This window comes from Suncus etruscus, chromosome 12 (genome assembly GCF_024139225.1).
Source record: "Suncus etruscus isolate mSunEtr1 chromosome 12, mSunEtr1.pri.cur, whole genome shotgun sequence".
Taxonomy (NCBI): domain Eukaryota; kingdom Metazoa; phylum Chordata; class Mammalia; order Eulipotyphla; family Soricidae; genus Suncus; species Suncus etruscus.
Window position 1 is genome coordinate 84339549 of NC_064859.1, and position 14395 is coordinate 84353943.

At 50.5% G+C, this 14395-nt stretch overlaps 1 protein-coding gene across 1 annotated transcript; it reads right to left on the reverse strand.

Moving 5' to 3' along the window:
* Positions 1 to 6193: 6193 nt before the first annotated feature.
* On the reverse strand, positions 6194 to 7867 carry OSR1 (odd-skipped related transcription factor 1). The gene is given in 3 exon segments (XM_049784825.1): positions 6194 to 6385; positions 6387 to 6498; positions 7200 to 7867. Coding segments are annotated over 3 exon segments (972 nt in total).
* Positions 7868 to 14395: the final 6528 nt, after the last annotated feature.

Below are 14395 nucleotides of genomic sequence, written 5' to 3' on the forward strand. Positions count from 1 at the left end.
GTAGTTTCTCCTGTCTTTTTGTGTGTATAAACCATTAGTCAGGTAACTAAGACACACAGATCAAGTGCTTGGATCTGTTTATCTCCTGGAAAGCAGCAGAAAGACCTGAAATAAGTTAGTTTTCCCTTTGTTACTAACGAAATTTTCAAATGGAATTTGGAGAGAGACACATTTTATCCATAACAAAGGTAACTTTCTACAGTTCACTCAAAAGTGAAATGTTGACACCAGAAAGTATCTGTGATAATGTGGTTCTTAATATTGATTGTAATTGTGGCTACAGGACTGTGAATCTCGCTATGGCATTTAAAATATAAAATATAACTATCGTATAGAGCATATTTATACACATTAAACCAAATACCAATTTCTAGTTAAATTGCATTATCATTATGTAAGATAGTAACCATTTACAGAAACATGGTAAAAGGTATTTAGTACTTTTCGATTTTGCAAATGCCAAATGTTTTTTGTTTGTTTGTTTGTTTTATAAAATGTACTAAGTTCTAGATTAAAAATACAACCCTAATGTTAAATTTTGCTTTGGTTACATTTTAAAATTTCAAGTTTGTAGATTTGAATGTAAACAGACATCTGATATTAGTTATACAATTATTAATTGTATTTAGGTGATGATAATGTGGCTCTGTAGAATGATGTCCTTATTTCTAGCAGATGTGATTCTAAATTTAGGAATGATATGAAGATATAATAAAGTCTGGAACGACATTTAAAATGGCTCATGGAAGCACTGAGAGAAACAAAGTATTGTCAACTTTGAGGCTCACATCAGAGTAGTGTTCTACTATTCTTTCAAGTATATAAAAATTTTCATTTTAGGGGCCCAAAAACAGCAGAATAAGGCAGACCTAAGTTTAAACCGTGATACCCCATGTGATCCCTCTCAGGAGTGATACCCCTGGGTATGGCAAAATAATAATAATTTTTTCATTTGATTTTACTTTTATTTGGGGACTCTCACTGCGGGGGAATTGACTCTGTTAGTTGGCTCTATTCTCAGGAGTCACTCCTCAAGTTTCTTGGAGAAAAGTTTCATTTTAAAATAATGGAGGGATGAATTGATGGGAGATATTTGTTTGGGGTTCAATAAGTGAATAAATGATCAAGAACTAACTATCGATTAATTTAACGAACAGATGAGAAGATTTTGAAATGAGATGGAATTTGACCAAAATGTGTGACAGGAGACAGTAAGTACAACTGAGTCTTTCAGCACCCCCCCCCAAATGTTCCCCACCTTCCAGTTCTGCCTTTGCCATTGACAGGAGGGCGGCCCCTCTACCTGCTGCCTCGTCCTTCAGTGAATTTGAACCCCACAAAGGGCTGGGCCATCAATTTGACTCTACCTGAGCCCCAGAACGAAGAGCCCAATGGGCAAGGAAGGAGGCCAAGCCAGTTGCCCAGATTGTCCCTGCACGGGACTCGTACCTGGGCACAGACCCCGGATTCACTCTCGGTCAGAGTGAAACCGGAACTGGCCGATCCAGGACCCGACGGGCACGCTCGCCTAAGCGAATCCCATGGTCCTTAGTCGCTTCGCGGCAGTGAGCAATTGGCGACCAAACTTCGGGCTCCTAGAAATTCCAGAACCCCAAAAATCAAGAATTGCCTCCGCTCAAGCGACTCCAATCTCCCCGGATACACGATGGTGGTGGATCCCCGAAAACAAGACACGACCGAGCGCGCGGTTTTCCCGGGATGCGGACGGATGTGAACAATCGCGCGCTCGCAGTTCCTGGCGTCGCCTTCCTAGTGCGCCTGCGTGGGGAAGAGGCGGGGCCTCATGTCGTGTGGGCGTGGTTATAATGGTAGGTGTGGTTAGAGGCGGGGCCAGGACGGCCATTCCTGCTCATAGCTTAGCTCTGGGCATGCGCACTCCTTTCCCTGCGCCAGATCCCGGAGCCTGGCCACTGCTGCTGCCTGTCACAGCACCTGCCAGCACCTGGTGTCTGCGGATGCTGGCGATGCAAGAAGATGGGCCTGGCATTTTGGGGTGGCTTCAGTGTCACTTGCTCCAAGCTCCAGGGGCCCAGCCAGCGTCCAAGAACCTTGCACATGAGATTCTACCGCAGTGGCTGTTGCAGATCCTTGGAGCTGTGGCCAGAGAGTGTATGACATCAGCGAGACCCGCGTGATTTCATAGAATTGATATCGGAGTGCTCTGGCCAGAGGCACGCAACGCCTTAGAACGGATTATCTAGTCCAGAACCCAGAAGGGCAGGGATGGAGGACATGCATGATACAGCAACATTCCAGAACTGTGGCCCTGAGATGTCACCCAAGTTTAGAGAACCCCCCCCACACACACACTGATATCCCCCCCCTCGCCCCGTGAGAGTCCTGGATTCCGCTGCAAGGCAGTCCCCCAGGAAAGAGTCATTTCGAGCAACTATTAGGAGCAAACTCCTAGCAAATATTTCTGAAGGAAGTGGAACTTGACCCCTTTCTTCTAGGGATGAAGCCCCTCAGGCTTATCTTTTCTCTGGTCACTTCTTAACTTTTCCCAGAGTTGGTACCTGGCATATATGTTCTGTTTGGAAGGTTTCTTATATCTTCCATCCTCCCTATAGGGGAGCCCAGCAGACTAGCTGAGCTCCCCAGCCTCCTCTCAACACACACACACACACACACACACACACACACACACACACACACACACACCACATGGGTGTGGGGAGGAGTCAAGTGACTGAGGGTCTCAGCTGAACCTCAGAAGGCAGCACCACCTACCTTCTTTCGGGAAAATCTGCTTGAGTGAGAAAGTTAACTTCTGAAAAAAGCAGAGGGAAAGGGATGCAAAAGGGGCTTTTTAGGGATGCAGCAGGCAAAAGCTGCCCTTCACAAGGAGGACAAGAAAGGACTTCACCCTGTGTTTGATTTTTATCAACCCATCCTGCATTGAGCACTGCTGCAAAACTGCCTTAACCCCAACTCTGAGGAATTGTCGCTTAGAGCGGGGGTCTGGTGGTTGGAGACCCCACCTTTTCTCCCATTCACCGCTGTTGCATTTGCACAGGGGCTTGGGGGTCCCCCTGTACTTGAGCAATTCTTGGCTAGAGCAAGCCAAGGCGGAAGCATTTTGATTGACCTGAGGTCGCACTGAGCACTGCCCTGACCCACTCCCTAATCCCACCATCCAGGGGGGAAATTGCTGGAGAAGCACATTTGCTACTGTAAATCTCCTAATAGCAAAGCCTAGGCAAGAGTATGAAAGGTTCCTTGCACCAGAGGGAGAAGCTCCACTCCTTCAAACTTCCCATTTCTCAATCTTCAGGATTTTAATCGCAGAGGCCCTGCCGGTTCTAGGAATGCGGAACGTGGGAGGTGAAGAATGAGGCGGGAAACTGACAGTTCTGACAGCCCCTGGGAAAGATGGAACTTCAGAACAGAGACTAGCTGGAGTGTTTCCTCTCTCTCTCTCTCTCTCTCTCTCTCTCTCTCTCTCTCTCTCTCTCTCTCTCTCTCTCTCTCTTTCTCTGTTTCTCTCTCTCCCCCACTCTCCCCCTCTCTCTCCTCTCTTCTCTCTCCTTTTCTCCCTCTCTCTTCTTTCTTCTAAGTCTCTCTTTCCTTCCCTTTCTTCTCCCCCCATCACTCTTGCTCTTCAAGTTCCTGTTATGTGTATACTCTGTTGTGATGTGTGTGTGTGTTATTGTCACAGAATAACGACATAGCCCAACCACATGCTGATTGTAAAGGAGCCTTTTTATGTAAACTGGATTCTGGGTCTTTAAATATGTCACAACCGGGAACAGGGTCCAATGGTCCAAACTGTCTTCCCCTCCATTGTCAACCCCAATAAAAGTGCTAAAAGTGGAAAGATTTATGTGGGCACAGAAACCTGGTACTCCCCCAAACAGAAGCTACCACCCCCACTTAACGGGAGAATAATTCACTAACTCTTCCTGCACTGCAGGAAAAACGGTTTTCTAAGCTCTAGAAGCTGATTTTCTCTCTCCTGCACGCAGCTTTATGAAGCAGATTGGAAGAAGCCCTGGGGTCTTAACCACTGGCAGTGCCCTGGCCTTCCTTCGCTGCAAGCAGGGAGACCAGACAAAGTTTAAGGACTAGAAGACCAGACATCCAAAGAAGTAAGTGTCTTCTCCCGGCTTTGATGGAGAGTTGCCGCTGGGCTGGGGGCAAGACTCAGGGAAGCGCCCCAACACGGGTCGCCCCATCCAGGCCTGTCCAGCAGGGGGAGCGCGGCTCCAAACGCGAAGAGCAGATCTCACTCATCACTCATCATCCACCCATCTAAGGCCACTGTGAAAATGCTGTGTCCCAGGCCGTGGACTTCTAGCCCCCAAGGATCCAGGAGGCGTTCCCAGGGGAGATGACGGGGGCGAAGCAGTGGCCGGCCCAAGCACTTTTTAACTCCTACAATCCGGGCCAGCTTTCTCGGCCCCAGAGACTGGAATTAAGGGGACCCTCTCCCACACACACCCCTACACTCTTTCTGGGAATGTCATCCCCCGGCTATTTTGTGGACTCAGCGCCCCTGGCAGACAAGTCCTGGAGATGCGGAAAGGCGATTCACAGCCTGTGCCACCCGGTTATCCGGGCTCTGGAGCTGGAGGGGAGCCACACACACCCCAACTTCCCCGCCAGATTCACAGAGTCCTCAAGCGTCTACTAGTGGGAGAACTAGATGCCCCGAAAAAGGTTCAACTGGTTTAAGGAGGACTCAGATTTCTCCTCCCAAATTTCCCTGCCTCCCTGCTATTCCAGACAAGGATTTAAACGGGCTGAGAATTTTCTCGGTAGTGGTGGAGCCTGGGTCCCGGCAGGGGATAAGCCCTAGAGAATTATGTGGAATGGGGGTAAGAAGTGGAGGGTGTTTTTGATAGAAGGAGGGGACCCCAGTGTAAAAGATCAGGATCTTGTTCAACTAGTAGAGTGACCACAGAGCCCTAGAGGTTGAAGACCATGTGTTGGTAGTGGGGTGGAGAAGCTGGAAAACTGGGGATTGCTGGTGTCCTTGGCAACTTATGGGGGGGCTCTTTGCACCCCTAAGCAGAAGAGCCCACAACTAAGGAGTTAAGAAAAGTGGGTAACATTTTGTTTCTTTACTGCACTCCCAGGAAACCCCAAGTTGCTAAGATTTTTCACACCCAATGTACTAACAGGTTTTGGGTTTTTGTTTGTTTTGTATTCTCGACCTCGAAGTCCTTGGTGAGCGAGGGGGATGAAGTGAGGAGACTGTGATCTTAAGACCCAAGTGAAAAAGTAAGAAAATCAATGTGTGGGATCCAAGGTAGAGAAATAGCAAAAATAAATAAATAATAATAATAACAACAACAGCAACATTATTAAAATCTTTTCTCCCCACCAACCCTTAAACCCCAACTCTCCAGAGGTTCTCCAAGCTGGAAATGGGTTGCTGTGGAGCTCTCAGAAAGAGAAGCCTCCCAGCTTCCTGTTTTGGGGAGGGAAATCACCCATCGGGAGAGGCCTGTAAAATAACCGTTTATTTATTTATTTTTTTTAACTCCAGTGATAAATGCCCGTTCCCGATGGATGGTCAACTTAAAGTGCCATTCGCAACACAAACGCCCCGCTCCTGGCCGGCGGCCTGGGCAGCACAGCCCGGGGAGCGAAGAGACCCGCCGCCTCCAGTGCCACGGAAGGCCACGGCCCCGGGGTACTTCTTTAGAATTCGGATTCAGATTCGGATTCGGAGAGCCCTGGGAGGGCTGCGGGCAGGAGCGCTCCCCCGCCGGCTGAAGCAGAGATACACGGATTACACTTTTTTGCAGGCTCCCGGGGATAGGGATGCGCGCGGCTGGAGGGGTCAGAGGCTGCGGCTGGGAGCGCTTGCTCAGAATTCGCTTCCTCTCCCCTCTTTTCCGCGTCCGTTACAAGCTTATATGGTCATAGGGAATTGGGGGGGGGGGGGGCTGGATGAATGGGGTGCGGGAAGGTTGAAAGAAAAAAACGTATAAAATAACAATAGAAAAAAAAGTAATACTTCTGGAAGAAGTGCGGCTGCGTTTCTGCAAAGCTTTCGTTCTTTTTCTTTTTCTTTTCTTTTCTTCCTTTCTTTTTTATTTTTTAAACGCAGTTTCCCTTCCACCACGTGAGTACCGCCTTTTGGCCAAGTCAAGTTTAGCCACGTCCTCGGGGAGCCGTCCGGCGGTGGCCCGGGGTCCTGGCCCGAGGCGTGGCTCTGGAGTTCTCAGCGTGCGCCCCGGACTCTAGGGACACGGTTCGGGGTAGGGGGAGGTCCGGGAGTCCCTCCCGCTGCCCGCCAAAGTCGCCTTGGCTTCTGATCCCTCTCAGGGATGGGGGAGGAATCTTGCTCCCAACGTCCTCGCCAGCTGGATGCTGCTTTTTTTCTCTTTTTTTTAGCATTTGATCTTGGAGGTTTTGAGCTCCTTCACCTGTGAGTGTAGCGTCTTGTGGACGGCCAGAGTCCTGGACTGGCAAAATCCTTTCCCGCACTCTTGACATTTGAAAGGCTTCTCTTTGGAATGAATATATCTGCGAGCAAAAACAAAATTAATCCTTGCGAAATGACGCAATGTTATAAACAAGTGTCCCAATCCAGGCTCCCCTCCCACTGAAATGAAGGACAGGTTCTACCAAGCAAGGAGTGGGTGTAGGGGTCCCCGCAAAAGGCTGAACTTATGGTTGGGAAGGGAAGGAGGAAAAGATTTGGGGATTCTGAAGAACTCAACCCTAATCAAACAACCTTCCTTCTGCCTTCCAGACAATGAGCACTCTTCTTAGAGTGTCCGGGTAAACACAGTAGGAGAGAAGAGGGCTGGTCTTTGCCAGGCTGCTCGAACTGTTTCAAGGGGGGCAATCTTCAGACACAAGTCATTATTAAAACTAAAATTCAAATGAAGAAGCAAATTGCTGGATCTCACTAACTGCACATTTCAGCTGTCCTAAGTAATATAGGATCATTTCCATCATTTTGAGGACCTCTGGTGCCTAGTGTTAGGAATGGGGGAAGAGGAAAGAAAGCTGAGAGGTTTCAGAGCTGGGAAGACTAGATCTGAGGTCCTCTTCATTTCCTTTTTTTTCCTAGAGCCTATTCCTTGGGGGCTTTTTTCTTTTCTTTTAGGGAATTCACAGAAACTAGGGAGGTTTGGGGTCTCCTTAGTAGCTTCTCATTAGCAAGGTGGAAGTAAGGAGGAAAGCAGACAAATCTCTCCTAGGCCACCCCAGTGCCTCACCTGTGGTCCCGTAGGTGGTCTTGCCTCCGAAAAGCTTTGTGGCAGATGTCACAGGTGTAGGGCCTTTCATCCGTGTGTGTTCGCTCATGGATAAGAAGGTTGTAGGACTTGGTGAAGTGGCGGCCACAGAACTTGCAGACAAACTCCTTCTTGGTCTTGGAGGGCAGGCGTCCCCGCGTGGGTTTCTTTTCCGGGGAAAGCTTGGTCACATCCAGGAGGGCGCCCAACCCCGCAGCGGGGGAACCAGGACCTTCCCCTCGGCCAAGTTTGGAGGGATCTTCTTGTGTGGCGGCCAAAGCCAGATTGGCAAAATCAAACCTTGGCTTGGTCTTGAGCACCGCAGGGCCGCCGCCTCCCGCAGTGATCTCTGGCTTGGGCTGGATGACGTGAGGGAACCAGGGAAAGGCTGGCAGCTGGAAGCGCGCATCCACCAAGCTGGACATGGCGCCTGGCACTTTGGAGAAAGAAGAGCGGGGCAAGTGCATGGCCGGGTAGCCGAGCGTCCACTGATGCAGGTGCACCGCGTGCAGGGCGCTAAACCCATACAGGTTGGGCAGATGGTCCGAGGGCACTGTGGGCAGTCCGTTCACTGCCTGGAGGAAGGAGTAGTTGGTGAGCTGCAGGGATGGATGGATGGGCACCGGTGCTGGCAAGGTTTTGCTGCCCATGATGGTCTTTGGAGTGGTTAATGTTTATCTGTGATGACAAGAAGGGAGGGGAAAGAGGAAGGGAGAAGTTCAGGATAGGTCGACCTCTTTCTGAAACTGAACCCAGTCACACCCTCTCTTGCCCTCACAGAGAAGAGTGGGCACCACAAGTGCCTCTGGCAGAGATATATAATCTGACATTTTTTTCTTGACTACCTTAAAGCAGGCGCCAAGAATATAAGAGACCCAGAAGCAGAAGCACCAGGAAACTGACAGGTAAAAACTCACATTCAGGCAAGCCTGAGTCAACACAAAATAACTCTTTTGCAAACACAGCAGGACCTTAGAAACACTTACATATTGATGTGCAGATAAACACAGGCAGATAAATACAAGCCCCCACATTCTGAAGCAGAGTTGACAAAGTGCAAAGATAAAGTGGGGTGACCACTGCAAAACAAAATTCAATTTGTGTGCACACGAGGGATCCACAGATCCACAGGAAGACCCTCAGACAGCACACACATGCCCACTTCTCTGGTTCCTATGTCCAGGTCTCCTTTCTGACTCTCTGACCTTCACTCTGGCTTCTAGAAGCCTCGCCATCTTTTTTCTCGAAACTCTCAACTTTGACCTCAGATTTGCTTCTCTGCTAACAATTATTGAGACCTGTTGACAGATGCCACCTCTGTACTGCTGCCTGTGGACCTTTTCCCAACCATAGCTCAAGAAAACACCTTTAGTTCAGGGTGAATAACACAGCCAGACAAGTTGCCCCAAGCAGACTCGCTCACTCTGCCAACTGTCATCACATTCTAGGGGGCTTCAGCATCTTTCTTACTCATATGAGAAAGAGGCAGTGTTTTTGGGTCTCAGGATATTTAGGTTTGTCATGAACTCAGGTCAGGTGCATATGCTGTGACAGAAGAAACAAACTGAGACTGGATTTTACTGCTGGGATCTGTCTTTCCTTCAACTGCAAAGCCCAGTGGAAGAACTGTTAGGGGGTGCTAACATGGCATCCCTGGTCTTTCTTTTGTGCAGCACCCCAGCCTTCTATGGACAAGTCTAGATTTCACTGAGAGTACTCTTCTCTTGGCCTCTCAAGGACACCCCTAAATTAAGTCTGCTCAGGACTTGGGGAAGAAAAAAGGCAAGCACAAAAGTATGTGGGAGTGAGGGTATCAAAGGAGTTGGAATTCTAAGACCCTTTTGTATCTGGGGAGAGATTCTGAGGGGTCCTTGTGGGACAGGCTCTTTGAGATGCTTCTCTTTTTGCCATCATCTTTCTCTACCAACCACTTCTTCCTTCATCTGTATTCTTCCTATTCTGTCCTTTGACTCTCTCCTAAAACCTGCTGTAAAATCTCTACCCTGGGATCTGCCAGCCCAGTGTAGCAGAAGCTCATCTCTCAGTTTCCTTTGGACAGGGCACACAGATACCCACCCAAGCAGCTGCATCTCCTAAATGCTATGCCCTGACCTTTACATACAAAAGATGATTTTAATGGGTGACAAATACCTGCCACATCTTCCAGGAGTCTGAGGACAATCTTGACCCAGAGATCCTTTCCTCCTGCATGTAGTTTGAAAATGTGGTGGGTTGAATTAAGAGGATGGGTAGAAACCAACAAATAAACAAAAATAAAGGCAATAGAAATGTGGGTACATTTGGTGAAAATTAACAATCAAATGGAAAGCAAGCAGGATTGATAAATTAATTTAACCTCGGAATTTAGGAAAGCTGTAAACCTGCAATCCTCTAGGGGTTTGAGACTTGTCGCTCTCACCTCCCTTTCACTCATCTTCTATACTAGAGAGGAACCAACTGAGACCATCAGAAAACTGGGAGACACTGCGAAGAAAAACCTGATTTGGATCAGAGAGAGTTGAAACTAGGCTGTGTTTTGGGGAAGGAATGGGACAGGAGATTTGCCACTTCAAAGGTCGGTGCAGATCTGGGCGTTGAGGTGGGCACTCTTTGATTTGCTGTCACCTCTTCTTCCCCTCCTAACGCTAAAAATCAGATTCTTATCTCCTAGGGCGCCCTGGGGCAGCCGGGCGCCGCCACCAACGCCTCTGCCTGCTGGTCTCAGGGTGTGATTTGGCCTGTCCACTACCAAAAGCAGCGGCGAGGCGGCCAGAGAAACTGGACTCCGGAGAGCCCTCTGGGGTGAAGGAATCCAGAAATTTTGGAGCCTAATCTGGACTTTCCTGTTGAACCCCCAACAACCAAAAAGACCAAGGGCTGGATCGCAGGAACCCCCCTGCTTTCTGTCTTTTCCCAAAGCAAACTTTCTAAAGTATTGGCGCCCCTCTTCCTCATGCTTACATTAATGCATGCTTAGAAGCACAGGAGTGCAGTTATATTCTCATTTTCTGCTACTGTCTTTTCAGATTCTCGCCCAGGACTAAGAAGACACTAAATTCGTTCGAAACGTTGTTCCTGACACTAATACCGACAGTGACCCAAAAACACGGTCCAGTTTTCGGGCGATCAGTTAAGAGAAATACAATCACAAGCTCTTTCTACAATCTAAGCTGGAGGGAAGTCCTGAGCCCCGGGAACTAAGGTGGGTCGGCTTTAGACCTCGAAATTTTATATCCCTTAAGAACAACTCCGGGGCCCGCGTCTAGCCGGCCAGGAGCCCCGGCTCTGCGCATTAGAGGTGCGGATTTGGGGGGAGGTAAGACGCAGAACAAATGCAATTTGTTGCGAAGTCCCGGGTCCTTGTCCTGGTTAACTCGTCGGAGAGACCCAATCCCGTATCTGCCGCTGCCGCCAGCCCAGGGCCGGGCATTAATGAAGTGTGCAGAGTCTATTAAAGTGGTTTATTCGGGGCCAATTGAGCGTGAGCGAGTTAACTGCTTGCATTAATGAGGACGGAGCGAACTCCGGGAGCTGAGCCTGTGCCTGGAGGAAGCTAACAAGCAGCTCCAGAAAACAAACCATCCTGTACATCGAATTCCCCAACGCGCGTCCTGACAGTCGTCTGGATTCCCCGGAGAGAGGATGGATCAGCAGCGGCGACTTGTGTCCAGTTCCTTCGGCCGACCAGATCGAAAGAACCTTTGCGCGGGACAGTCACCCCGTGTTTCTTTCTTACCAGCCCGCTGCGCTTGGGGCGAGCTGCTCCCGGATTTTAATTGAAAGTGCAAGTACTTGGAAGATAGATCCTCGCTAAGACCCAGGACCCTCGCCTTTGGTTCCACCAATCCTGCCTTGAACCTGAGAGATTCCCTAATCTTGCAGGTGGTGATTTGGGGGGGGGGGGTCCCAAGAGCCAGCGCGCACCTTTTAGCCTGGGCAAAATTTGCAAAAACATCAAGAGAAAGAGAGAGCTAGTTCCCACTTGCACAATTTACCTAGTTACTCCCCAAGCTGCGAAACTGCTTAGGGGGTTCTATTCTTCTCAGCAAAGATATGTGGGGACAGAGGAGTTACTCGCAGCAATGATATGGGGGGGGGCAAAGGGGCTACTCTTTAGGCATCTCCTTTCCTCACTCCCTCTCTCTACTGTCTCCCATCTTTCCATCCCAAAGACCGGCTATGCGGACATTTCCCAGGCAGCCAAGCAATTATTTTTACCCAATCCCTATACCCAGGCCACCCTTTACCCGAGTTTTCTTGCTCCTTTGGCCAAATGGATCTTTGATTAGATAGTAGCACGGGCACGCCCCCCCCCCCCAAATAATTCCCTAGCCAAGCCAGTCGCGATCACCCTCCAGGCCTTGAATACAGAGCACAGAGCAAGCATCCTACTGCAAACACCTCACAGCACATCGCGAAGTGGGATTGGTGGTCAGACACGCGACCGCGCGCCCCCAACTCCAAGCGGGGGCCTGGTGGTAGACCTGAGCGCCCACTGGGCCACAATGACCAACGGGCACAGACGCGCGTCCTGCACCCACGGGGCGGCTTGCACCTGTCCCCAGCGCGGCGGAATGGGTGGCAGTGAGAGCCCGGCATCCCCCTCCAGATTCCTCCTGCAACCCTTAAACTAATAAGGCAGGTCCCCGCAGAACCCGGGGAGCGCGTCTTGCTTTCAGAAACTTCGGACCCCACAGCTAACTTCCCAAGGTGCGGAGCATCTCACCCGGGATTCCGGTGAGCCCGGCTTGCGCGGCGTGGAGAAGATGCCATCCGCTCCCCTCAACTCATTGGGGGTCAGAGGCTCTGGCCCCTAAAAGCGCTACAAGCCCTGACAGTCCTAACCATTTTGGGCTTGCATCTTCTCTCTCTTCCACCAAGATCCTGTAGCCTTCGGATGCGAAAAGGATCTGGGACCCAGAGAGGGAAAGAGAAAGGAGGCACCCGCGGGGCTAGGACCGCGAACCTCAGAGTTCAGCCCACTCTCTCCCACTCCACTCCAAGCCGGTGTGCCCCAAAGGGCTGAAGTTACCTGGCTCCGGGCGCACTTGGGGGGGTGCTGAGCTCCTCGGGGGTGGGAGGATAATTCTCGCTGCGGGAGATTCGGGAAGCTGGAGATTTATTGCACAAGTACCCCCCGGAGATCCGGAGTCCCGGCCCCGGGAGGGGAGCGCTCGATGGCCGGGGACGTCCTTGCGGCCAAGGGGTTGGTGCGCCTGGCTTGCCGCGGCTCCCTGGTCGGGTCGGGGCTGAAGCCGGAGCGGTGGAGAGCGTGGCCGAGCTCCGACTCACTCATCCCTTAGCCCCGAGCCGCCTACTTATTTTAATCCACCCTCTCTCCCTCCTCCCTCTCTCCTCCTCCTCCCCTGGCCTCGGGATTCCTTCCCCCCCAGCCTTGCCCCGCGCCTGCGCACACCAAGACAAAGTTTTGCTGACCCGGGCAGCAGACTTTGGCAGCTCAGCTAGTTCCTTGGGGCTTGAGCCTCCCAGGACCCGCACCCCCAATTCCCCCGACTTGCAGTCTGGCGCGACCCGTTCTGGCCGCTCCACTAGGACACTCCTGGAGAGCCTGGGAAACCGGCCCCTTCTTGCGCAGAGCGGACTTGGGTTTGGCACTTGGGGTCCAGCACATCTATCTAGGACACAGCCTCTGTAGGCTGGGGCTTTGCACCCCGGATTCCAGCGCACTTTGTTTCCCTGGTAGAGTTGCTGCCGCTTCTCCCTGAATTTCTTTGCAAGAGGCGGCCGGAACCTGGGCATGGATAGGGTAGCACCCCAACTCCGCTCCGAGCCAGAATGTCTTCCAGGGCCCGCCAAAGGAGATTTAACTGATCCCAATCTTTTATAGGGGCTGGGTGAGATCAGAGGATAGGGTTTGGGGGGGAAAGTCAGTTATCCCCCCCCCCCGCCTCCCGAAATAGAACTTTCTGGGATTCCACTCTAATGCACAATCGCAGCCTCTAATTACTGGCTTGTTCGTGGGGAAAAGGATGGGAGCTTGGCCGGTGCAAAGGACATGCGAGGCAAGTTGCAAAGTTAGTCAGTTCCAGCACCCCAGTCTCCCTGGAGCTGGTTCCCTAAGGTGGATTTTGGGTTCTAAGAGCTGGACCAGATTTCTGTTCTCCCTGCATATGTTGGAGGACAGTCCCAAACCCTTCCGGACTACCGAGGTTCTGGGAACTGACCTCCTGTTCACCCCAGCTCTGACCCCTCTCTGCCACCTCTCCAGTCCTGGAGTTGGGAGGAGGGCTGGTGTCCCCCGATTCACTGCACTACACACATGGGTTTCCCAAAATTCCTAGCAGAATCTCTCTGCATACCCGGACCAGTGGGTATCCAGCCTGTGGGTACTAAACTTCTAAGCATTACCTGCTCCTATGTCAACTTCAGGTTCTAAGACTGGACCTAATTTTTTTTGGGGGGGGGGGGAATCCCTGAAAGTGTCCTAAAGCTACTCCTGGCTCAAGGTCAATCCTACTGGTACTCTGGGTCCCAGGAATAAAATTAGGACTTGAGTATGCAAGGCCTGTGCTCCAGCCCCTTTAGATTATCTCAGGAGCCCAAATAATATTTTTTAGGGTACAGTTCCTTGACACAGGAATTGGTAGTGAATCCTTTCACAAGTCTAGCAAATGAGGCCTTAGAACAGAATTCGGTTTACAGCTTTTAGGTGTTTTTCAGCAAAAAAAGAGAAGATGGGGTGACATTTTGCCCACAAAGGACAGTAGTACTCATATCTTGCCAGAGGTTAGTGCTGGTATAAAAAACGTATATATGTTTGCACTGTACTAAAATTCTAGAAGCTAGCCAGGATGGGGTGACTTGCTGGCCAGACATGACTCCTAGGGAGAACAAACCAACTGAGATCACTCCCTCTTCTGAGGGCCCAAGGCAACAAGTTCCAAGAGCAGAGGAAGGAAAGTCCTGGAGGGAAATTTCTGCAGGAAGACCCCCCCCCCCCCAATTTGCACTAGTTTCACCTTGCATCAAGAAACATTTATCAGCCTTATGGGCTTCTCTTAAGGAAGATAATGTTTGGGCAACCTCCATTCCTAGCAATGAAAGGATTCAAATAAGTTCCCAACCCCATTCTGGGACATCTGGAGGGAGGGCAAGTCCAAGGGGCTCTCAGATACCATCTCCTGCTCTGACATAGCTCCACACAGCACTACTGATTT